The following is a 26,510-nucleotide window of genomic DNA, read 5'->3' on the forward strand; positions in this document are numbered from 1 at the left end:
ACAACAACGAGCAGGCAAGCCTTAAAGCCAAAAGGTCAAATACCAGCACCTCGTCTAAACCGCAAGCATTAGCTGACCAAAAGCGCCCACACATACACATGCATATTCACACGCACACTCACACACACACCCGTACACGTACACTGAGTAAGGTCGCAATTTGCTGCTAGACACCTCATTAGATTGTTGTGGAGCATACTTTTTGGGAGCGGTCATCGGACAATGCAACAACCTCAGTCAGCTTGACTGAGCGCCTCTGCCGCCACGTGGCAAAGTCACAAACTTTATCGTCGCTTCATAAGACAGCTAAGCAGCCTTTGAGCTCATAAAATTTTCAATAGAATTGTGGCTAAAAAATTTGTCGTCAACATTGTTGTGGTTTGCTGCTGCCTGAAATTTATCCGTGTCACTTAAATATCAATTTAATTTCCATAATAGGTCCCTTAAAAGCTCACGCACATTCAGACACAAAGGACGAACCAATTTATTGTTATCGGCCAACTGACAGCGCATTCTCTAGGGATTTGGTTTGTGATTGACACTTGCCTAAGAATAGCAACCGAACACGCAGCAACAGCAGGGATTGGGTGTTGTTGTTATTTTTGTGGAGGGCGGGCGCAAAAGTTTTCGTTTTTGATCAAATATTATAATAGCAGACAACAATCAAATCCAGAAAGACTTGGGCTAAGTGCAACTATTGTTAATTCTATTTGCCGAGCGCTTGGCACATGAAACTTGGAACAAAAGTGCTGTTAAAACAAACCAAACACTAAACAAACTGCGAAAGTAAACTATTTTCAGGACACCGAACTTTAGATACTCTTCAGTGGATGAAAAGATTATTAATCAATTATAGGTTTGATACTTTTTTGCGCGCGATGCAATTGAAACTTTTTCCATTAGCAAATTCACTTAAATAAAAGATTATTGAATTTATGCTACACATGACACAAAGGACAATTACCTATCAAGCAATTCTTTAAACGTGTCGTAACTAAATCTATTAAAGTACAAACATTGTGAAGTCTCCGTAAAAGTTTTCCCTATTAAATCAATAAGATTATTACTCGTCTGTAAGATTGCTTTTGCAGTGGGGAGCTAGAAAAAAGGCACTAAAGCCGATTACTTATCGAGTTACGACTTCAACTTTACCCCATGCCATTAAATGTCTGACACAGCCAAGATAGCCGCAGTAAGTGTATTAATAGCGAGAACATTTATATCCATACAGATGGTTAGATGGTTGGAAAATAGTGTGACGACGACAACGACGACGACGACAATAACTAAAACTGAACGCCCATGCGTTCGTATGCACGAGTATGCAAACAAATAACAATAAAAGCAAACTTAAAAGTCCATTAAAAATGCTCGAGTGACATTGTGAAATTGGCAAACCGCGTCGAGTTAGTCACGTATCCATCGCATCATCCTCCTATCGCGCTTGCAGCTGGACTGCCAGATATTTGAGCTAGAGATGGGTGTCTGTCTGTCCATTGTCGTGCTCCGGCTGCTGCCGTTGCTGCTGCTGCGGCGGTCGTCACATCACCAAAGTCGCTAACAATAAATAGAAATCTCAATTTACGACGCGTTAGTCCTGTGCCCCATGGCTGCAGGGAGCAGGCAGCAGACACCAAGGACCAGAAGGACCCCTTCTTGCCATTATTGTTGTCGTTGGATAGCTCGTGGCTCGTGGCTGGTGGTTTGCGTTCCCGGTTTGACTGCCTCTCTCTAATGGCATTTCTGATGGCTGCGGTTATAGTCGCCATTGCCATTGGCGTCGCATTTGACGATGATGTTGATGTTGATTGGCGATTCGCCGGCCCTTGCATGCTTGTCTCTTAGTTCCTCCGCATCATGAGTGCTTTTTTGTTTGCCCAACGCCACCATCACCATCACCACCAACAACAACAGCAATAAGGGAAACAGCAGTCGAAGTGCAAAGTGTGTCTATATTGACAGTCGCAACTTTTTTTTTTTCTTTGTTTTCCTCTTTCTCTCTCTCTCTCCCGATCAACCAAACAAAACCGGACAAAGCTCAGCTGCACAGAGCGGAACCTCTTACGTTGAACTTAAGCCCTTTAAAAGTTTCTGACCAAACTTGGTACGTGACATAATTTGTGCTAATGTCAAATGAGTGACAGTCAACATGTCAGTTGTGGCCCTCTGTAGGTTTATCCCCTACACTAGACTACAGCAAACGAACCGAAGCGTGCCAAAAAGTGCTGGGTTCCATAATGAATCACATTCCAGACGTGTGCTCTGGTTGCAGTGAAGAAAAGTTACTATGGCAACAAACTGCAACATGTTGCACAGTATTCAGTTGACCTGCAATCAAGTTTCAAGTCAAACAGCAACACCCTTTTGACCCGCTAAAGGTGCTTCAATGGAAGCGTTTCCCTTCAGTTTCGAAGGCGAGCTAATTACCGTGATGCAGATACGAATGAAAGTGCAGCTTATTGTGGTTTATGTTATGAGAGACGGAAATTGTGTGAGTTGATCAGCTCAGCTCAAGGGTGAAGAAAGTGTGTTGGGTTTGCTGGCAGTGTTTGGGCATGGTTTTTTTGTTAACTAATGACGGGCATGGCCGCAGGTTAGTTGAGTCAATTGCTGGTATTAAGTGAACTGAACTCATGCTTGCTATTGTTTGGCCAAGATGAGCAGCACTTTGTATAGTCAGTCAACCATTAGGACAGCCAGCTATCCAGCCAGTGAGCCAGTCAGCGAACGAGACCCCCAAGTATACTGAGTGGATGATGTTCACTAGCCAGCTCACTTGATGTCGAGCAGAACGTAGCCTCACTCAGCCGTTGCTCCAAATGAAACCTCGGCTAATTGGTACTTGAATACAAATACTAACTCAATTGGACTCAGTGGATTGTGGCCAAGTGAGTTCTTGGGTTCCATTCTCAACTTGGCAGTTTAATTTGGCTTTTCACTATTTACGCAGCCATTGTAATTTTGGTGTACCACCTCCCTTCATATCCTTGTTATCCAACAGGCAACAGCGCTTGCTTATCTTGTGGTTAGATTGCTGCTACTCCTGCTGCTTCTGCTGTTGCTGTTGCCATTTCAAGTGCCCGTCTCTCACAAGTCCTTGGTCTACTATTAACCTTTATTGTGGTTCTCACTGTCAATAGGTTGGAGGCAGTATTTCTTATGAGGCTCGCCATAACGTGGGCCAACACGGCGTATACGCATACAAATTGTGTGTTTGCTCAATATTTCATAAAGCTCTCACGGCTTTCGGGCTTCTCTGGCTTTTGGCTTTCGCCTACGCAGAATTTACGCAAAAGACGCCGCCGTCGCCCCGCTCTGGCAACAATGTGCAATTTTTCAAGTGCTTGTCGTAAAACTTTTATAAATTGCAACGTCATTCGTTCGTTACGGATTTTGGAGGTAGAGGCAAACGGAAAAATTGTGTATACGCCGAGTACTCGTGGCATCACGAAATTTACATGGCACTAAAACCAGGCACAAGACCCACTAGCAACTATTGTTGCAACAAAGTTTCTTTTACAAACACAACTCACGCACATAGGCGGCACACAAGTTTCTACGGCGCTCAGTTAGATGGTTGCCTTGCTTCATTGTTGCCGCTGACTTGGGACTGCTCCTGGCCTGGCTTGGCTTGGCTGCCTGGCTGTTGTTGTGGTTATTGTTAGAGAAACGCAAAAACTTTTTAATTAAATTCCCGCACCAGAAGCATCGGCCATTTTCTTTTTTGTTTCTTATATTTTTTCAGTGTTTTAAGTTTGTGCCTTAGAGCAGTGTTTTGCTGACAAGTTTACACACAGTTGCAAGATGATATTTTTAGTTGTTAAGTTGTTAAGAGCTTGTCCAAATTGTCACATTTCGCATAGCTCAGCTCAAGAATATATAAATACAATTTCCTGTATAGTCTGCTTCCCTTTATGTGCTATTGTAACGTTTTTGTTATTGCCTTTGAGAAATCTACTTAACAGTAATGAAATTGCAAACTTCAGTGGCAGCACAATTTAGCATATTTTCTTTGGTGCGTGGAATCAACAGTTGTGCTTCTTCGTTCCGTTCCTCCGTTTGATGCAACAGGCAGCGTGTGCGTTTGCAACAGGTTTCTATTGGCTGTGTGGTCTGACAAGCAGAGCTGCAATGCCTGGAGTGAGTCGGGCTTCTCTTCCACTCTGAGAACTTTCGCTGTTGTTTACATTTTTATGGTATTTCTACATATATAGTATATACACATTGCCCGGGGGTTGGCAAACATTCGACGTGCCAATGAAGCCGCAGAGGCGGTTGGTGGGCGGTACAGAAAATGCATCCCACTTAACAGCGTTCGACAAGGAAATCAATTAAAAAGGCAAATGAAAATGCGAAAATACTACTTTACTGCCGACGGAATTACATATTTATACAAAGGCGTGGAACGCGATAATAATAAGTCGCAGGTATTACATTCCGCGCGGCATTCTATCCCATTAATTAATAATTCACCAGGTTTCAGCTGGTAGCTGCCTGGCAAAGTGGCGTTTGGTTTATTTATAGCTTACGAAGGCCGCATGACTAGTTGAAAAGTTTGTGTCTGCTGACAATTACGGAAAGTGGTCAGAAGGCAGGCAGGTCTGCCAACCATCAACAATGACTGAAGCGTTGCTAAAGTTTTTGCCTGCAAACGGCAAATTGCGTGACCCGACGATGACATTTGCACCTGTCACCGAATATATGTTCTTCTCGCCACCTTTGCCACACTTTTTTCCCTCTAGACACAAACCGAACAAGCATTCGCCGTAATAGCCAAATATGTTTATTCTGAATTCTGACAGCAAAATCGTTAAGTTGCTTTTTATATATTTTCTCTTTGAGTCTGACGTATTTCTATGATCTTTTGGACTTGACTTTCATTAAAAAAAGAGATATTTCTGAAGAGCTTTTTTGCTTAATTATAGACGCCTATATTATAAATCTGCGCTAAATGAGTGTATTTTATATTCGAAATTATTTTTCCTAAAACGATTTTCATTCATTTTTTGTCGGCAAATGTTCATCCGTTCTATATTTAGAAACATTCAATTTTTTTTTTTTTGTTTGTCACGGAGCAAAGTAAAATTTTAAACCGATTTCATTGAAGCCACACCAAATGTGAATAATATCCAAATTCAATATAAACGTCGAATCCGCGCGTCATAAAAAAAAAAAATCACAATTCCGCTGAATCTTGTCTCTCTTGTGTGTGGTGCGTGTTGCGGCCATGTGTGTAAGGTTGTGTGATATTCAATGCAAGAAACGTGTCTGTCAGATCTCACAAATTTTGGCAAATGTCAGACAGCTTGTCAGAGAGCCGCCACCACCACCGCTACAGCCACCGCCACCGCCAACGTGCGCATTGTGAATGGGATGTAAATCTTATGAATGAAACGACAACCAACTCAGCGGTTTAAGTTCTCCTCCTCAAAACAGGATACCAACAGTCAGCAGAAGCGGAGCGAATGCATTTAGGATTTACCATTTGACAGCTGTCAATGATTTGTATACCATTTGACAGACGAAAATTGCCACTTTATTATATGCTAGTTAGCCAATTGAATAGTTTTGCTCTCTGATTTTTTTGGTACAGTTTTTTTAGATTTTCGTTAAGCAAGCGCCTAAAGATATTTTCAGCAATTTGTTACAAATTTTATTACTTATCGTTTTCCGTGTCCAAATTAAATCATATTTCAATCTGTTTGGGTCTACGGCCATTCTCAAATTTCAATCAAAAAGCAATATTTACATTTACAACTTTGTCACAACAAAAAAAACCAGACTGAATTTATACGTTGCCAAAGCAGAAAAGCTAATCGAAATAAATCAAAGCTGAAAAAAAGTTGATTAAAAAAGGTTTGATTGGAAAATGTTCTACACTTATTTTATAGGTGTTATTTATGAACAGCAATTATCATTATTCATGCGCTTGTTCATCATCACTCTCTATATCCATAAAAATATGACTCAAAAACGTTTGTTGAATATGAAGAAATCGATACTAAAGCAGTAATTCAAATAACCTTGGAGTTGCCATTTCGAGCTCTGCTCGGCAACTGAAAAAGAATTAAACTAATATTTATCAAAGAGATGAGCGAGACGTGCTTCAAAGACGAACAAAAGCATTGCCGGCGCCAAGGCAAAGTGGCCGGAAAACACTGAAGTGAGACCCAGAAATATGAGACTTTTGCCCCAAGATGGAGATGGAGAGCTGGAGAAGGAAACAAAAGATGCGAACTGCAGCGTCACGAAAGCAGACTCAGAAAACTGACGCTGTCAAACGTCATGCGCTATGAATGGGCCATGTCCTTGTTCCTAGCTATAGTAGGTCCTCCGAGTCGAGCAGCTTAATGTTTCATACCTGACTCAAAAGTTAGCCAACTTTATGCTAATTAGCAGCTGCTAATAAGTTAGATGCGGCCACCGAATGTCCTAATGCATAGCATTTGCGGACTTTGCCATCTACTTTTCTAAACTAAACTTTATATGGGACAATAAGAGTAACGTACATATAGCATATCTAGCATTATGCAGTTCGCCATCATCATTACGGGTGCAAAACTTTGGTGCACATTTGAAATGCTGGTGTTGAGTGCATTTTGAGCTTTCACAGCTGTTTTGTTGGCTTAGCGCCGTTGGCGCATTGTTTACTTTATTTTTTTTCTTTGTAGTTGCTGCCTGAATTTATAATACAAAAAATCTTGCTTTGTGTAGCATTCGTCTAATATATGCGAAATTGCGTTTAAATGGCCAAATAAAACGACAATAAATATGGCCATTGTGCAGCACGGCTTTGCTCAACTGCTGGCTGCCTGGTGAATGGTGAACAATGCGCGCCCATAAATTACCTAAATTGAAAACCATTCTGTTCCATTTTAGGGCAACGTTTCCCACGCTTACCCCACAACCATCTCAATTGTGCAGACAAACGCTCCACACTTTTATATTCATTACATTTCATATAGAAAAGCCAGTTTCACAATATACACTGCAGTAATGGAATTCAGAAAAAGAGTACAATGACTTATAGAATATAAAAAACGTTTAACGATCCATAAATAACTATAAAATAGAAACTAAAATATGTTAAAACTTATTCACAAATAAAAACCATTGGATTCAATAAAAACGATACGTAGACGTAATTAACATAATTATAAAATATTAAATATTTTATAAAGCCATTAAAAATTCCATTTACAAAATTCGTTATAACATATATGCAACTACAGAGTATAATATATTCGTTAAATAGCAGTTTGCCAATTCCTGGCCATTTTCTCTTTTTGCAACGTTTTTTGTTCGTTGCGCGCATAAATATGCAATAGAAACTTTTCTCACGTTTTTGATTGCATTTTTTGTGCAGCGTCATAAATATTTAATGTTTACTTTCACTAGCAACAGCATTTAAGCGTCTCCTCTCTCGAGATCTCTGCACATTTATCTTTGTAATGTATATTTAACAGAGAGAGTGAGAGAATGAACAGAAAAAAAAATGGAATCGCTTTTATGGCTTTCCCATTTATGTGAAGTTGGCAGTTGCCACTTTTCCAGTTTGCCAGTAAAAACTGTAAACAAAGATGCCAATACAGCAACAGCAGCTGCTTCAATATATAAACTCGAAACTCGTAGCTCGCTTCGGTTCGATTCGTTTTGTTTGAGTGGTGGTATCAGGCTGCAGAAGCTCAAATGCGGCAGCAATTTTCAATAAGCCACAGTCAATGCAGCTGCCACAGAGCACACTCAATGGTGTGCATCAAATTGACGTCATTATGAGTAAGATGATTGTTTTCTGGTTGGGCACGGTGGCCAAAAACCACAGGATGCACTTCATTAACTTAATTAAAAATCCTTGTGGCAGCACAGTAGTAGCAAATAGTCATGCTCATCATGACCAGCATCAGTATCATCATTATTATGATGTGTAGCAAGAGTATCATCATCATTTTCAACAGTAGCAGCAACATCAGCATTCTCATTGTCGCGGTTTATTCATGTTGAGTCGAGTCGCGAGTATGTCGAGTGTGTGAATTGTAAGCGCAAGAACCGCAAAGCGAGTCACTTCCAGCTGAGTTCCCATACAAGTATGTAGAGTCCTACATGAAGTTGCCAGAAGCTGTCTTCTTCTTTTTCTGTTTCTGCTTCTGCTGAGTGTCGTTCTGTGGGAGTGGCACACTCGTCGCCTGGCCACATTCATAACGCTCATGTTGCATGCTGCCCCGCCACGACCGCTGTCATAGTGCTGTCTCACACGAAGCGTAAACTCAATTAAAAACTGTCGAGTAGTTTGCCGACACACCGCACACTCACCCGATGACAGAGGTTGATTATCCTTATCCAGTGCCTGGCTCCGTTACACATCCTGGCACACAATTCGCTTAGTTCGCTGCTGCGTGCAAAATGCATTTGTTTGTTCTATTTTCTTTGCTTCTTTTTTTTGTATGTTTTTGTTTCTCCCTCTATTTTTTGATATCTTAACGCTCACCCGCATTCCCGCAAAATAAAGCATTTGCAGCAGCTTTTTCATCATTGAGAATGCAGTCTGGGGCTTGTGCATTTTTTATGCAAAACTCATGGACGCTATTATTATTATAATTTGTAGAGTTTCTTTATCCTATTCCAAAGGTACTTTTAGATTAGCTGTACATAGTTTCTAAAAATAGGACTGCGACTTATTTTCTTAGCTGCTGACAACTAGTCTGAAAGCAATTTGCTCGGTACACTGTGCCAAATTAGTGTGTATTATATGTGCTGAAGGCAGCAATTAAACTTTAAAATTGGCATTAAATCAAATATTAATGTGATAGATAGAAAAGGCAGAGAATAATTAATATTCAATCATATTAAATGGTTTGACATCAACAAACAAATAAACAATCAAAGCCAACCGCAATCTATTTAATTATATAGAGGAAAAATCAATTTAAATTATAGTCATAGAAACACGAATACGTCGGCCTTCTATTTCCAATTGCCTGCAGTAATCTATCGTCTAGACTGATAATGGTAAATCCACAGCAAGGACATATGTAAATCCCAGATAATTGCTTAATGTTGTTGAGCTCTCTCTCTGCTGTTGCCTTCCGGTGGCAAATGCGGGGTGCATAGACAACAATCTCTGTAAATTGAGAGATTGTTTATTGAGGCGGTTGTAATGCGAGCAATAGAACATGCTGATGTGCATCTGACAGTTGTTGCTCCAATTGCTGCAGTTGTTGACAGTCAGTCGAAGGGAGCCTTTTTTTGTTGAGTGCAGCATGCCTTACACACACATTGCGAACTTCTCTGCTCTCCTCTTTCGCATTCTGGTTGGGTGCTTCGATGCATATCCTATGCCTACAATGTCTCAAATGCGGCAAAGCGTGACGTTGACGAAGCGCATGCAACAGCTCAACTTTGAGCGAAGAGGGAAAGGCACAGTTGTGTGTGTGGCCCAGTGAGCGGTGACATGGTGGTTTGACGTTGCTGCAGTTGCAACAGTTCAGTTCAGTTGTTGTTTCTAATGTTGTTGTCCCTTGCAAATTTGTTGCTGACAATTTCTTGTTAACGCTGTTCATGGTGTGGTTGCACTCTCCATGCATTCTCCACACTCTTTCTCGTTCTCTCCCTGTATGTGTGTGTGTGCGTTCTAGTCGATAAATTTTCAATTTTGCAACATACACAAGTTTCGCCAGTGTTTGTGTGTTTCTACACTTGTGTTGCCTTTAACATTTCCGCATTTTAGCCACACTTCAGCACAGCACAACATGGCGTATGATTGATGCCGTCTGCAGACTTTTCCCTGCTTCTAAGCACACACGCACATAACGACGGCAGACAACTTATTATATTAACATAAAAAAACAAAATTTCCCTGCCTAAATGTGTGTGAAGAGAAAACGCCGAGGTGCGACAGAGACAGATACTCAGAAAGCAAGCTAAGACGCAAGGTGGGCGTGAGCTTTTATGCTAAAATATTATCTTGGGGAGTGCTCGTCGACGTCGTCGTCGTAGGTGTCGAGTGTGTGTCAGCGTATGAGATGTATGCGAATGTGGTTAAATTTCATTATACGACGAGTTTCTTTAATTGTGCGTCTTACTCTTCCATTGCAGCTTACAGTCTTAGCATTGAAGGCGACGACAGCAGCCAGACAGGAGAAAGGAGAAGAAAAGCAGGTGAGCTAATGCTCATTATTTCTTATTTTTATAAATCCTTTATTTTAAATTTATAACATTTGCTAAGTAGACGCAAATTATGTTAAACATACTTATAACTTAGCTGAGCTTATTAGACGAACATTGTCGAAGATTGCATTTTTGATACGCAAACTTCATTTACGCCTTATGATTACAAATCATAAACTTGGAAAAATGCTGCAAGTTTGTGTGTATTAAGTGAAATAGTTGCGAGACGAGTAACAATTCAATTAGCAGTGTGAATTGTGCTTGACACATAAAACAGATTTTATGACTCACTCCTCCATCTTATCGTGTCCAACAATGCACTGAGGACACTCACATAAAATCCTGCAAGTTTATTGAGTGAAAAATTGTTGGCAACAAAAAATGCACTATTTGTGTGTGCAGCTGCATCTGCAGATATTGCATAATGCCAGATTGTGTATGTGCGCGAGCAACAAAAGGAGCTCAGCATTCAAGGAAATGGCTGAACATGGTGACAGCAAGGACTTGGCAATCGATGAGAGACTGAACACTGAACACTGAGGCAGCGATGTCAATGCTGAAAGACATTGCACATAATGATGCTGTGCTTGTTTCCTTGACTGCTGTCGTGCTTGATAAGAAATGACTTCTCTATTGATATTGTTCACAATCAGTTTAATTTAAATTTATTTTTATACGCAACAAAGTTAACAATGCTTTCCACTTACGCTTACTGAATTTGTTATGTTTTCCAAAGCAATGCCCGTTAGTCATATATTTTCATGTTGTCGCAACGCATATTAGTAATGATTTAGATGCGTATAAAAATCAGTGCTAAAATATTTTTGGGCCGCATAAAACATGAGATCTGTCTCTAGCTTGAGCATGGTAAATTAACATTTATGCTTTTGGCTATCAACAAAGAAGCAAACATAAATTTCTAATAAAAGCACAAGTGGAAATCATCAGCACAATCGCGATTCCTTAGCTTTTCCACAAAGTCGCCATCATAAATAATCACATAAAATAGGAAAGCATGTTATTGGTGAAAGTGCTGAACGAAAAAATACTCTGTACTTCATAAAAAAGCGGAAAATTAGAAGCCTTTTTCACAACGAAGTGCTCTTATTATAATGGTAGAAATAATATAAAGAAAATTAGAAATACAGCTGTAAACTTTAAAACAAAAGTGCTTTCAACTAAAATATAATGTACTTTTTCTTTTTAATTCAATTCACATGTGATTGTACTCTCTTCTCAATTGTTATTACAGGGTAAGGTAAACAACATACTGAATATGGCAGCATTTGCCTCTACTCCTGGCGTCCTTGCAAAGGAAACACAAATGCGTATGCGTAAATACATTTTTTCCTCGTTGGCAGGAAGCTACCAAACTGTACCCGCAATTTATGTAAAATTTAATGCTTTATTACAACACACACGCACTGACGGGACGCCCACACACTCACACACGTCAGGAGACACACACGCACACATACAGAGACAGACATATGCAAATCATATCAGTCATACGCATACGCAACGCATTATCAAAAATGAAACACCAATGAAAATGTCAGGCAAGAAACAAACACAGCAACAAAGATAACAGTAAAGATAAGCAATTTCCTCGTTTCCAAATGTTTTCACCGTTAGGCGTCTCTCTACACATGTTTTGTACACAAATTTTATTATGCACACAAATTCAGCACGCACACAAAGACAAGCACACAAATGCTCGCATATGTCACTCTGCAGGCATTTTAAACCTGAACTTGTGCTACACTGTCGAACAACGCAGCGTTACAACTGTGCAAACTAGAATATTAATAAGTCTCTAGCTGTTTATGCAAATTGTTGAATATAATAATAATATATTATTTACTCCAAACTATTTTCAACTTTATAGCAATCTCTTTATGCATTAAAAAACTTTAAATTTCAAAATTCACTTAAGAACTTTCATACATTTCGGAGTAAATATAATATAAACATTTCTTATATATTTCTTCATCCATCATTATTCTCTTTCTTTCTTAAAAGTAATTTGAACTTTTAGAAGTACAAATTGTTGCACTCCAAGTTGTCACCTGGTTAGCTAGTGTAAGTGAGCTGGCATTAATATATGATTCAAAATCAACTTATTCATTATTTAAAGCCGTGTGCCAACAAGCAAACAAAATAAACCAGCAGCTGCTTGACACATAAACATCAAGTGCGCAACACGCCCTCAACGTAAAAAAAAAAAATAAAATAAAAAAAATGTTTAAAAAGAAGCGAATTCGACAGCATTTCGTCGAAGGGCGATGGAAGCTTGCTTGGTGGCTGGAGCTGTCAAGCAAACTGCTGGCAAAAAGGGCGCCAACGTCGACAGTGGCAATTTAAAATTGCTGGCTTTTTAACTCGCATCCATTTACAGCAATTTTGCGTGATCCTCGTGCCTAACTCCCTCCCTCTACCGAAAAGAAAAAAACGGTAATGCCAGCACAGCCTACAATTTGCCCTCATGTGTATCTGTGTGTCTTGTCCCTCGTGTGACGTGTCAGATTGAAATTACATCAGGCACTTTCCAAATGGCGAGCTGGCGAACGAGACGAGAAATGTTCCAAGGATAACGAATAACATAAATAAGCAACATGCCAAAAAATTGAAAAAAGGTTGCCGACATGTTAAAGAAATCAAATTTGATGACTCAATAATTGAAATGCGCGCACGAGCATACGAAATGAGCTCAAAAAAAAAGAGAAAAAATCGCAGTGCATACTGCCTACAAATGTTGCGTATACGTCGTGTTGTCTGTCGTGATATCTACCGCTGTGATTTCGGGTATTGCTTAATTGACATGATAGCTTTGGCCTCTCAACGGAACCGAAAACAGTTTTTCAACTCGATTTTCTGCTGCTGCAGTGTGGCCTTATCTTTGCAACCCCCGCCCCCCTTCTCTGTCCCATGGGTTGATTGCTTATTTCATGCATTTTGCACTGCAACCACAAATCCGCGCCATTTTAAAAAGCTTTTTACAGCAAAATGGCGGGAGAAAAAAAAATAGCGTCAAAAGTTTAATGTGTTGCATGAAAAGGCGAAGCGTTGTGGTCCAAAGTGAGCGCAATGCGCAGCAGACCATGAACCAAGCCAACCAACCAACTGCAATGCATTCTTCTCTCTTCCCTGGCTTGGTGTTTTTTCCCTTCAAGGGGATTTTGTGTTGTTGAAACAATTGCTTGGCATATCGGGAAAAATTAAGTTTACGCTTGCTGCGTTTATACTCAGTTGATGGCATTTTTTTTGCCATTACTTAAAACGCAGCTGCAAACAGCATGAGATACGCTAAGCTTATGTACTCACTTGGCTTTAAGTCAAGTGCAGTGCAATTTATTGTCCAGTGAATAGACACGCTTTAATTTTACTATTTTCCAAGACATAAGCTTGGTTATTCGGCGCTTTATGATTATTATTAGTATGTGGCATTAATTAAATGAGTAAAATATGCAGCAATTTGCCATGCAGACAATTGACAATTTGGGAATAATAGAAGGATTTGGGATTACAGCTCTGGCATTCGCACATAATCACAACATAAATAGCTCTTACAGTTAAATTTGATTATTATGGTTTCAGTCTCGAGAAATTAAATTCAAGTTGCAATTTCAACAGACAGCAACAAAGCTCATCATAACAATTTGATGGCATCGAAGTTCTATAAATAGGATATATGAAAGAAAGTTTCAGTAGTTTGTCCTTGAGCTTTGCCCAATTTATTCGTGTTTCTTTAGCAAAGTTTAAGCTTACTGTCCTGCACTTAGCTTGCGCCAACAAATAGTTTACAAACCAATAACAGAACTTGTCTTCTCTGCTTCGCGCTGTCTGCAGCAAAAGCCACAGCCGCATTCAGTTTTTCGAATAAACTGCAAGTCGCAACTGGTAACTGTACTTATTTAGCTGAAGCAAGGAGGACCTTCTTTCTTCGTCCTCACAGCATTTCGCTGCATTTGCTCCGCTTGCTGCTGCGTGTTTTCCAGCCGTAAAGAACGCTGCGAGTACGGTAAAACTTTTGAAGCGACTGCGGCAAGCCCCAAGACGATGCCGCGGCTTGGGGTTTTAGAGAAAACCAGGGAAAACTACTAAATATTTGAAAAGTTCTGCAGAGTCGAAGCCGAGGTTGCTACCCAAAATGTCAAACAGTGTAAGACTTGTGGTAAATTACACAGAGGGCGTGGTCGACAAGCCAAATGTTTAGACATTCAGGTAAAAGCGTCAGGCCAAAAAAAAAATATATATAACTCATACGCCGCCGCCTTTGTCGCCACAGCTCGAAACGTGAAAAACCAAATTATTTATGACCTACTGGAGACGCCTTATGAGCTTTAAGTCTTAGAGCAGGTTTTGTTTACCCAACGAAGAAATGAAATAATCATTTCGAGCTACATTTGAAACGCATAATTAAATTAAATTATTTATGTGCTGCTCCTCTGACAGTCGGAGCAAAGCACATCCAAAATGAAAGTCAACAATTTGGGGGACAGGACTTACGAGCTGTCCACAAACGCTTAAAGCGGCTTACAGTTTGTTTGTTGACCAAATAATTGCACCATTTTGCTGGCTTGTCGGCCAAAACATTCTGTCTGCCCCAGTGATACTCCCTGCTCGTCTCTGGCAGTTCCTAGTTGATTAGCATAATCAACTAGCAAAATTATTCTAGCGAATATTATAGTGCAATTTACCATCAGAGTGTGCTATGTGTTTAGCTACTGAACCGCAGCATCAACTCTATTCATATGATTTCAATTTAGTTTTCCCTGCTGCCACATGCAAACAAGAGCTAAAACAAATTGTTGGCATAATCTCTCTGATATTAAAAATCATCTGGAAATTATTTAAAAACAACAGATAATAATTACACCTTCAGCCAAAACAAATAAATAAATATATATATTTGTGTGTGTGCGTTTTATTATCATATCAAAACACATGCACAATTTGCTTTTCAATTTTCCTGCACCGTAATTTACTTTTTCAATACGCTAACCGCAAATATTTTGCAGTGCTGCGGAGTCTTTTTATATATTAACGAATTTTTAAATTTAATTAAAATAATTGCAGCCATTAAACTTTAATATAGAAAATTGATTTCAAATAATTAAATTTACCACAAATTTAAAGTTTTCATTATTTTATTAATTATTTTATTAAAAAAAAAGAGCATTGTTAGGTCGATCAATTTCATTTAAAATCATTTTGTGTGGTTGTTTAGTTATTTTTAGTAACTACATCAATATTTGTCTAGTTTAATTGAAATATTCCCTCTGTACGCTGAGTCTCCCTTCAGCGGAATTATTTTCAATTCACCTGAAATGCTTTCATAGCATTTCTATTTGGCCACGTTTGCTGGTTGCTCGTTGCCAGGCACTTGTCTAATGTGAATTTGAAAATCCTGGCACAATGACATGCTCAGCATTTGCTTCACCCCTAACGACCAGATGGGTAGTTTTCAGACTGTTTAAAAGGGCGCCAGCTGCAGGTGTGACACCGACATCGACTTCGACATTTAGCAGCCACCATTGGCATCGTCTGGACGTCTAGACGCGCATTTGAGCGTCGTCATGTTGCTCAATTGCCTCTTGTAGACTTTAATAAATTTGAAGGAGACACGTGAGGCTAAATGTTTTCTTCGTTTTCTTCGCTTATTTTTTCACAGCCACTTGCCACAATTGGTGGCACGGTGCGCCGCGTGGCAATGGTAATGGAATTCAATTAAGAGCAGAATGTATAAATTGTATTTTGGCTCGCGGTTTTTCTCCGACCTCCATGTCGGCAATTGACCACACAAAAGGGCGACAATCATCAAATTTACAAGCGCAGAACGGAAGTTTCGTACCAGAGGCCACATACAAACAACAAAGCGATGTTCGCTGCCATTTTGGCTGCTCTTTGTTTATTTGCAACGCATTTTCAAGTGCTTTAATGCCAAGGGCAAGGGACCCGAACCGACCCGCGATCGCGGTCATAGTCGCAGCTAGCGTTTTAAGGCCGTTGGGACAAACAAGGCAAACAATTCAATAATGAGAAGAAGTATAAGAATTAATACAAAGGGAAGCAGCATCGAGTGCGGTCGCCTTCTGCTTCACTTGCTTTATATGCGCTCAAGACGTGCCAACGAAAATGAATGAACGATGAGGCAAACGACGACAACGACGACGGCGATGGCGATGGCGATGATGATGATTATGATGATAAACGGCATAAAAGGCCATATAAAACATCTGCTTATAGCCGGCAGGGTCTTTGAAATTCATGTGGTCCCTGAATTTCTTTCTCTTTGCTACGTATTGTTTTAAATTTCCCTGGAAATTGAAACAACTGTGACCACCAGCTGGGCAACATAGGGCGAAAAGTCTGAGCAGCATGAGTTTAAGCCAGACAAAGAAAATCTTCAACAATAGACAATAAAGCATAGAAAGCTAAAAGCATATATATACATATAAATATATATTTTGAAGCGTTACACAAACTAATGAAATAAAATCTTATACTCTCTCTTTTCAGCAGCACGACAATCACAGTGAAGCAGAGCGGTTTCAAGTAACACTCGAACGGATTCAACACACAGATTTAGCTACCTGTCAGGCAATCTGCCTAACTATTTATTGCTTCGTTAGCAGCTGTTTAAAATACACTAAACAAAATAATCTTAAAGATCAACGACATAAACGACAACTGAAGCTGCAGCAGCAACAACAACAACAACAATAATCGCCCGAGAGCACAAAACATTTATTAGGCTGGCCGCAAATAGAGCTTTATTAAGCATACGCTCCGTTAGCCTGCGGCAGATAGACGGAGGAAGGAGGGACTGTCAGTGGGAGGACGGACTCACATCAAATTAGTAATCAAGCGTCACAAAAGCAACGCCGACGGGGGCGCACACAGTTCACGCCGTAAGCCGAAGCTGAGCCGGACTGAGCCCGGCTGGGCAAACCAGAAGCAAACGCAAAAGCCAGGGCAGAGCAAAGAAAGGTGGCGACGAGGCAGGCAGGAAAGCAAGCAAGCAGGCCCGGCAAGGCAGACAAACTAATAAGACGACTTTATTTTTATTGAAATTATGATTAATGACAGGAATATTGCACGACAGCGATGTGGAATCAACGCGCTTTAAGCATTGCAACGAATTAAGGGCACACAAAGCCCATGATAATCATCGAGCTGTGCTGCTAATAATGATGTTTGCCGATGATGATATGATTCTGCGATGGCACAATTTCTGATGCGATTATCATTCCATCTTAACAAAGCCATGGAAGACGCAGTTGCCACGCTGCCGCTGCCGTTCGAAATGATTACGATGAAGTTGATCAAAGGCAGGTCAGTGGGTGTCATTGCTGTCGCCGCTGTGCCGCTGCCGCACGACTGCCAAGCCAATTGAAAGTCACACACATTACACATACGACACGTTGCACAAAGCAAAAAAGAGTATAAGTTAAGAAAGAAGTAATTGATAAGCAAAAGTGTATTATCAAAAGCAAAGCAATTGACAATTTGATGGCTTCAACCGGGCAAGATTGCGCAGCAGCCGCAGCCCGCAAACGACGCCATCAGACATCAGCAGCAGCAGCAGCAGCAACAGCAACACAGAATTGCAACAGCAACAACAGCAACAAACTGATCTCCACTGCAACCCTAACGCTGTTTATCCTCACCCTCAGCAGCTGGATAGCCTACGCGACGGCTGCAGTCACAACAACAACAACAGCAACAGCTGCCACAGCCTCAGTAGCAACAACTGCAGCAACCACAGCAGCAGCAGCATCGATAGCAACTACGACGACGATCACGGTAATCACGGCACAAACTGCGACCGGAAGTGGCGGCGATTTGGCTGAGGACTTTAACAGCAGCAGCGCCTTTTTTGGGCGCCATCGCTGCCGCTGGCGGTGCCACCGCAGCTGTCAACAGCAGTCCGATTGCCATTGTCAGCTATCAGGGCATTACGAGCAGCACGCCCAATGGCAGCAGCACTGTGGTCTCCATGTCCGATACGCCACGACTGCTCGACGAGCTATCGACGGACGAGGAATTCGAGCTGCCGGCGTTGCAGTCTGTCATTGTGAGCATCATTCTGCTGATTGTCATCCTGGGCACGGTGGTGGGCAATGTGCTTGTCTGCATCGCTGTGTGCATGGTGCGAAAACTGCGACGACCCTGCAATTATCTGCTCGTCTCGCTGGCGTTATCCGATCTCTGTGTGGCGCTGCTAGTCATGCCGATGGCGTTGCTCTACGAGGTGCTCGAACGCTGGAGCTTTGGCACACTGCTGTGCGATATTTGGGTGTCGTTCGATGTGCTCTGCTGCACCGCCTCCATACTGAATCTGTGCGCCATCTCGGTGGACAGATATCTGGCCATCACAAAGCCACTCGAGTACGGTGTGAAGCGAACCCCGCGTCGCATGATGCTGTGTGTGGGCATTGTTTGGTTGGCAGCCGCCTGTATCTCGCTGCCACCGCTACTGATACTGGGCAACGAGCATGAGGATGAGGATGGCCAGCCCATATGCACGGTGTGCCAAAACTTTGCATATCAAATCTATGCCACGCTGGGCTCCTTCTACATACCACTGTCCGTGATGCTGTTCGTCTACTATCAGATATTTCGTGCCGCCCGTCGCATTGTGCTGGAGGAGAAGCGTGCCCAAACCCATCTGCAGCAGGCACTCAATGGCACCGGCTCGCCACAAACGGCGACAGCTCCCACCCTGGGTCACACGGATCTGGGCAGCGGCAATGGTGCTGGCCATCATGGCCATCGACACAGCAGTGTGGGCAACACATCGCTCACCTACTCGACGTGTGGCGGCCTCAGCACCAGCGGTGGCGGCGGTGGCGGTGTGGTAGGTATACCGCATGGCCATCATGGCAGCGGCGGGGGCGTGAGTGGCTCCACAGGACTGTTGGGTTCGCCGCATCACAAGAAGCTGCGCTTTCAACTGGCCAAAGAGAAGAAGGCGTCCACCACACTGGGCATCATAATGTCCGCATTCACCATCTGTTGGCTGCCCTTCTTCATACTCGCACTGATCCGGCCATTTGAGACGATGCATGTGCCGCCCTCGCTGTCGTCGCTGTTCTTGTGGTTGGGCTATGCCAACTCGCTGCTGAATCCCATCATATATGCGACGTTAAATCGCGATTTTCGCAAACCCTTCCAGGAGATACTCTTCTTCCGCTGCTCCAGTCTCAACAGCATGATGCGTGAGAACTACTATCAGGATCAGTATGGCGAGCCGCCGTCGCAGCGTGTCATGCTTGGCGATGAACGACATGGCGCTCGGGAGAGCTTTCTGTGAACTTGAATGGATCCTTGACTCAACAGCATCTGCATCTCTATCGATTGGAGCATCCCAACACACATACACAAACATCCCCTCTCACACACACAAAGTCACACCAATGAGTATTTTTTGAATGTAATAGTGTTGCAAGCGCATGCTGCAAATCCATATGATACGATATGATATATGATATACTATATATATGTAGACGACTTCTCTAAGTGTAAAACTAAACGTTGTAATTTTTAAATGTAGCGCTAAGCAATGAAGTGGGCCGAAGTTAAGGGAACCCCTACTCCTCTCTCCCCCACACATACACACTCACACACCCACCCAAGCAAAGCAAAACACACACACACACAATACAATACATAGAAAGACGGTTGTAATAATACTGTAAATCCAGGACAGGTTTTCACGGTTCCTTTCCGATCACAATCACAATCGATATCGAATCTATTGAGCCCACTGCGAGCGCAGTTCATTTGCGATACTCAAAACTGAGCCAAAAACTACAATTAAATAACAAAAATTAAAGAAAAAAACAAAGAAAAAAAAACGTTAAGGACATTGTGTCACCTAATTTACATATGCAAATACATATACATCTACATATATGTATGTGTACAATAAATATATAGATCTTAAAGCATGACAAAAGCAAATGGAAGGGTCCTCAACCCATCGAACTGTAAATAAGCGCTATAAACCAAAGCTAAGATATGTATGCAGCTCGAAACTGTCTCAAAAATAAAAAGGAAAAATTAAAAAACGTATATTTATTATACTCGTATGGCTAAGGCTACAGCTAAAGCTCAAGTCTAATACAACTTATGTATGGATGTATTTATTAAAAACAAAAGAACTACAAAAATGAACACAAAACCAATTAAGAAACTTTCTGCATTATTAATTTTTGTATTTTGTATTGGTTTTTTTTTTTTATTGTATTTGTATAAAAGTCACGCCTCTCTGTGATACCAAACATTAAGCATTAATTTTATGTTTAGAACAACAAAAACAAACTACATTAATATACATATAATGCTAAAAATAACTAATTACTATTAACTATATGTAGTAAATACGAGTACTACCTAAATATACATACATACATGCATAAATATATACACTTATATATATGTATATCTATATATACATATATTTATAGATATATGCCTAGTCTATAAAGTCTACTAAGTGTGCGTGTTTTTAATGTACGTATGTCTAACGGTTAAGAACATGATATTCAAAAAACAAATAAGCTGAGTTACATATGAATGTGTAATTTAATGTTGAACAAAACCGGAGATAAATAACTAAAATTAATCCCCTCAACCCTTCACCTCCCCCTTCCAACAAATAAAGTCCCCCCACTATCCCTACAACAACTGAAAAACAAAAACTAAGCAAATAAATAAACAAAGAAAAGAGCATGACAAACTAAGCGCATCTAATGCTATGCAACATAGAACTAAAGTTCAGTAAGAAAACCAAATATGGAAAAAGATATACAAACAAAACAAAAGCAAACGAAAAAGTAAAAAACTACAAAAAAAAAGAATGAATGAAATATATAGATAAAAACTCAACCGAGAGTGAAGCTTACAAACTGTAAACGGTAAACTGTAAACTGCATTTGAATTCTGTTTCCCACAGCTGCAAGTGCAGGTGTAAAATGAAAATACACACACTCACATACAAACATCAAAAAAGAGCAGAAATTAAAGCATAAAATAAAAGGCAAACATATAAATGTAATCCCAAAATGTTTTCTTCATTATGTTCTCGTGTATTCACCGGCTTCCACATCATCAGCCACCGCTTCTCCCTCGACTTAACTGTCAAGTGCAACAAATTATCTCATCATCGTCATGTGCAACTTTTGCTAACTTTTATCAAAATTATGCATTCCATATAACAGGCTAAGCTTGTACAGGAAAATTCCTGTAGCAAGTTTTTTAAGCACTTAATTCTTGGCATGTCCCTTAACATAGTTGTTGTTATTGCTTGCTTGCCATGTTGCTGGTGTTGAGTTGGTAAACTTGGAGGAGCTTTGACATTACCACGAACACTGTTGAGTTTAATTATAGTTGATCTTTGAGTATCTGCTCATCAGCTTACAAAAAAGCTGTTAAAGTTCAAATTCTTGTGCGACAGCACCCGAAAGCTACTTAGTTTTACATGGGAAGGGTAAAAAAAGAGAAGCTCTAGTTCATTATTCTGAGTATTTAGAGGATATCTCGCACAAAATCGTAAATAGCAAATGCTGAAGTGCTACAGCTTTTACGTGTCACATAGCTATCCAGATGTCAGCGCATAGTTTCACAGACTCGAAAGTTAAGAAAACCAAAATGCATTTGCAAATATATGGCGTCTATTTGTTTGCAAGGCTGACAAGTTGAGCGAACGTGCAAAACTGCAGCGGAAACGGAAGCGCAACTAAGTGAAACATGGTGAAAAATATTTAAAGGCAAACACGAATAACAAATACACGTAGTTGGACCAAAGCAAACACCAACACACAAACACACACACATATAACACCCACACAGCATGCAAATACGTGTACATATGTTCCCATGTTTGCAAGTGTGTATCGCAGTAAGTATCGCAGCTTTGTTTGCGTGTATGTGTCTTGTGTATATCGCATCTGTGTAAACTGCCAGCTAAGTTAAGAGCGAATGGGGCTGAGATTCTTTCGTGTATGTAGTACACACACAATATTTTTCGATGGTTGCAGCTGTAGCCTGGAGTAGATGGAGCCGCCTTCTAAAAGGGTATGACAATGACAAAGTGATCTTCCGGCGCCGGTTCCAAACTCCTGTCGTCTACCCATTGCTTGCTGCTTACTGTTAGCTGCTGCTGCCTGCTGCCTGCTGATAAATGATGATTTTACGTTCGCTCGTTGTTTGTTGGCCAGCCCCAGCCATGTTAGAATCACACTTTATGAGCTGCTTCTACGGCTGGCAGACTGAATGGCGGCGACGATGCCAAGGACATGCAGCACAGCACAGCGCAGCGCATGCCATGGCAACTACTGCTGCTACTATATATAGCATAACTACTGACGGGATGGAACCCACGGCGTATGTGTGCTATTTTTTCTTTTTTTTTTTGGGCTACTTTGGCCTGCAGCTAAGCGGATTTTATATTCAAATAGCAATGGCAGCTATTCACTGGAAAAACGGAGACAAAAACGAACTGACGATTGCAGCAAAATTACCGTCATTCTTTTTTACTCTTAGCTTCATATCGTAAGCCCTAAACTCTGCAGTTTTATGAACACTTTTGGTTTCGTTTTTTCATTCGTTTTTTGACACTAATGCGACGTTTGTAAAACATCGCAACAGCGAATTGTCGTCAGAGGCAACCTGCAGATGATTGGAAAAAAAGGGGAGAAACACCAACTGTTTGCCAGTTTGGAAAAATGCGCTTGTGAATGCTGTCTGCTGTTGTCAGTGGAGACACATATACATTCAACTAACGAATATCGAATCATAAATCAGCAGACAAAAGTTATCTGGATATAAAAATACACACCATGAGTGTACACTTTTAGTGAAATCAAATCACACAAACTGTAAAGACAGAAGAATAAAATGGAAAAAATGGAAATTAATCGTTGTGCACTTACAATGTGGAAGCTTAGATGCTCTTTAGCTTTGTTTAAATGTGCTGAGATGCACTAATCATTATTCTCCAATTATTGTTTCTGCTGCTGCTATCGAATGAAATCAAAGATATAAATGGACTGCTGACAACTATCGATATTCAGGCATTTAAGCAATACTCGCAACGAATTGAGAACGTATACTTAATGGGGTCAGAGAGCAGACCATTTTGGACGTTACACAATTTGCTGGGAACAGAGTGGCATAAAATGGCAAGCGTCACGTAACAGAAAACCCAATTGGGCAACAACATTCGTGTGTGCCAATTTGGCAACAAAATGTTGCATGACAAGGGCACGCTCAAATGACTGATAACACACATTCGATAATCGATACACTGTGTTGAAAAGTGCCAACTGGCAGCGATGAATTACTGAGAATATCGAAACGTTAAAAGCACTCGCACTCGCACTCAAACTGAAATTGGCCCGAACGAGATGAGCTTAAATTTCAGCATTCGGTTAGTCAGCAACTGCTTTGGGGGCCACTCAATTATATTTGGGGCAATGCTCTCTAGTTACATTTTAAATTCAATAAATATAAGAGCAGCAGGTCAGACGAGTTGCAATTTGATATTTTGTGAAATTCAATTACTCAACAAAAAGTGAATGTATTGCTAAGTATTTGATCCTACACACAAAAGATTTTATTTGGTATTTACTTCAAATAAAACAAGACCGAACTCTGCACTTAAGCGAAATCTGCTAAAACTGAGAGTATACATTTTTGTTAAGTACATAGTTCAAAATTTGGAAAATGATTTCATATATATTTATTTTATTATGACTCTTATAATATGATTGACTAAAATATATAAAATAATAATATAGAACTCAACTAAAATGTTTTCATTAGTTACTTTTCAATTATTTTATTAATTTGCCAAATTATACTAAAATTCTCTGATGGTTTTACTCTCTGCGAAATATTGACAGCACAAAAATATGCTTTTCGCGATAATTACAGAGCACCATGGAGTGAAATTCTTGAAATGAAAATGTAACCGAATATTGCGTATACGCAGCGGGCGACAACAATGCTCGAAAATGTATGCTACATTGAAATGCTAAACTGAGTGCCATAAACACGCACACACACGCACACAAACACTCGAAATGTATTCAAAACGAATTATGTAAAATATTTGAAGCGCTAACAACTTTATTTCAACAGCGATTGAAATCAACATCAGCTACACGTACCTGGGCATTAGCCCAACACATCTCCGTCGCCCTGCGTCCTTTGCTCTACGTCTGCTTTCCGTAATTGTGAAAATATTTTATTAAATGCGTCGTCAACCCACGGATCTTGCGTCACCCAAAAAAAAAAAAAGAAAAAAATGAGAAAGAAATATGGGGGACGAAGTGAAATATCTGAGAATTTGTACAAAATTAAGTTGATTAAATGGACTTAGCAGCGCGATTACACGCAAGGCTGAGGCGCATGAGAAGCACTTGGGATGTGGGCGAGAGGGGAGCTTTGACTGCTTTCTTGGGTCTGAAACGCTATGCGTGTTGTCTGGCTTCATGCGCTTACAAGAGAGAGTGTTCTTTTCATGGTAAAAGTCCCAACAGCACAACAAGAAAAACGTATTTTTCATTTCATTCCCTTTTCATCATTTGTGGCCATTGACAGACGGCCAAGTGAACAACTAAACAACTGAACATCTGAAGAGCTCAAGAGCCGAACAAGGCGGCAACAAGAACAACAGAAACGAAGCGAAACTTTGACCATTGAAATCTCAGTCTCATGGGAATCGTGGGCCTTAGAGCCATTAAATGCCGCATGATTAACGCTTTGCTCTACAAGACAATTGATAAAGAATAGAACACAGCACAGCTGCCCACGAAAAGGCAAGTTTCAAAATAAAAGAGAAGTTGTTCACAAGCAGAGACAAAACTGGACACTCACACAATGCCAGATGCAGCTCAGCACTAAATGCCAGCAAAAAGACAAAGCGAAACTTGCTGAACGAATTCGTAACCGACACCAAGATGAATGTTTGCTCATTTATTTGTATTAAGACAGCAACTTCATTACGATTATGATATAAGCACTTATTGAGGCAAACCCAAGATAATTGTGTATATAATTTATATGATATAGATGTGGTATGTGTTTTGTCAACCCTTTTAGCTTAGAGTATTTAGTCGTTCGTTTGCTGCGTAGCTTTGTTTTCTAATTCTCCGTTGACAATTAAGCTGTGACGGAAACGGAAACCCTCGAGCAGCCGTAGAAAAAGAGCATTTAATGCAGCGTTTACAATGTTTTTTTTTTTTCATTTTTGTCGTGCTTCTCTGCGTGTTTTCATTCTTGTTATTCTTTTAGTTGGCAGCAGGTTTCGCATTGTTTTAGTTAGTTCAAAAATATGCTGCGGCTGCTGTGACTCCCGCCGACTCATTCCCAGCGTTTAAAGGGGGGCAGACGTGCAGAATGATTAATGTGGCTCGGCGCCAAGCTCAGTCGCTGCTGCTACTGCCACGGTCACGAGGCGAAAGGGACAAGCCTTAATGGGTGGTCAGTGGAATGCAAGCCCAGTTGGGATGCTCGACGTTTGGCGTTCATTTTTTACGTGCCGTTTTTGCACAAAGACTGTGCGCAAGTTACCAAAACTCTAGCAAATTGCGGCACTTAACGAGTACAGGCGAATACTTAAGATGCCTGCACGTTTTAGTGCAAAAGTCGACGTATTCAACAATCGGAGGCAGCAGTGGACGAAGAGACACATAAATTAACGCACTGCACGCAGTATGCCGCTCAACACGGCGTATGATTAATCTGTTGTATTACACAATCTAATGGCCAGCTCGTGCACGATTTGAAGTGAGCTGTCAGTGAAGCGAAGCGAAGGCAGCTCGGCCAACTTAATTTTAAGGCACAAGATCCTCCCATTGCTTAAATCTTTATTAATATGCATGGAGCCATAGCTCGTCCTGTTCGCCACTGAACCAAATGAAAAATGGCCTCCATTAGGAGCAGCAAATTTCGCTTGCTTCTCTGCCACAGCATCCTGTGACACAGCATCAACAGCATTGGCAACAACAACAGCGACGGCAACAACAACCGCAGCCGCAGTAACTGCATTGATTTGCAGCACGTGGCTGTTGCCCACAACTCTCTTTTTCTCTCTCTCTCTTTCTCTTTCTATTTCTGTCTGCCTCGACAACACTCGAAGCAGATTCCATTTATGTTAATGATTTGCCAGGCATTTCGCTACTGCCATCCGCATTAGAATTTCATGTTGCCAGCAAATTGCGGCGCGCGTCTCCTGACTGCGTGGCCATAAATTCAACGCTGATTGGCGAGACTCAATTTTGTAGACTGGCAAAATAATGCTGATTGCATCCGCATGATAAGTAAGCCAGATA

The 26,510-nt window shown here is 40.8% G+C and overlaps 2 protein-coding genes across 2 annotated transcripts in view; one reads left to right on the forward strand and one right to left on the reverse strand.

The window, feature by feature from the left end:
• Positions 1–20,917, forward strand: part of LOC133836748 (5-hydroxytryptamine receptor 1) — a 54,329-nt gene extending 33,412 nt beyond the window's left edge. Inside the window, 3 exon segments of the mRNA XM_062267337.1 lie at positions 10,093–10,155; positions 16,687–17,991; positions 17,993–20,917. Coding sequence (XP_062123321.1) covers positions 17,680–17,991; positions 17,993–19,483 — 1,803 coding nt within the window. The 5' untranslated portion in view covers positions 10,093–10,155; positions 16,687–17,679 and the 3' untranslated portion in view covers positions 19,484–20,917.
• LOC133837221 (serine/threonine-protein phosphatase 2B catalytic subunit 1) overlaps positions 1–26,510 on the reverse strand; it is a 109,309-nt gene that overhangs the window by 65,164 nt on the left and 17,635 nt on the right. The gene's annotated exons all lie outside the window — the stretch shown is intronic.

This window comes from Drosophila sulfurigaster, chromosome 2R (genome assembly GCF_023558435.1).
Source record: "Drosophila sulfurigaster albostrigata strain 15112-1811.04 chromosome 2R, ASM2355843v2, whole genome shotgun sequence".
In the NCBI taxonomy this organism is placed as follows: Eukaryota; Metazoa; Arthropoda; class Insecta; order Diptera; family Drosophilidae; genus Drosophila; species Drosophila sulfurigaster.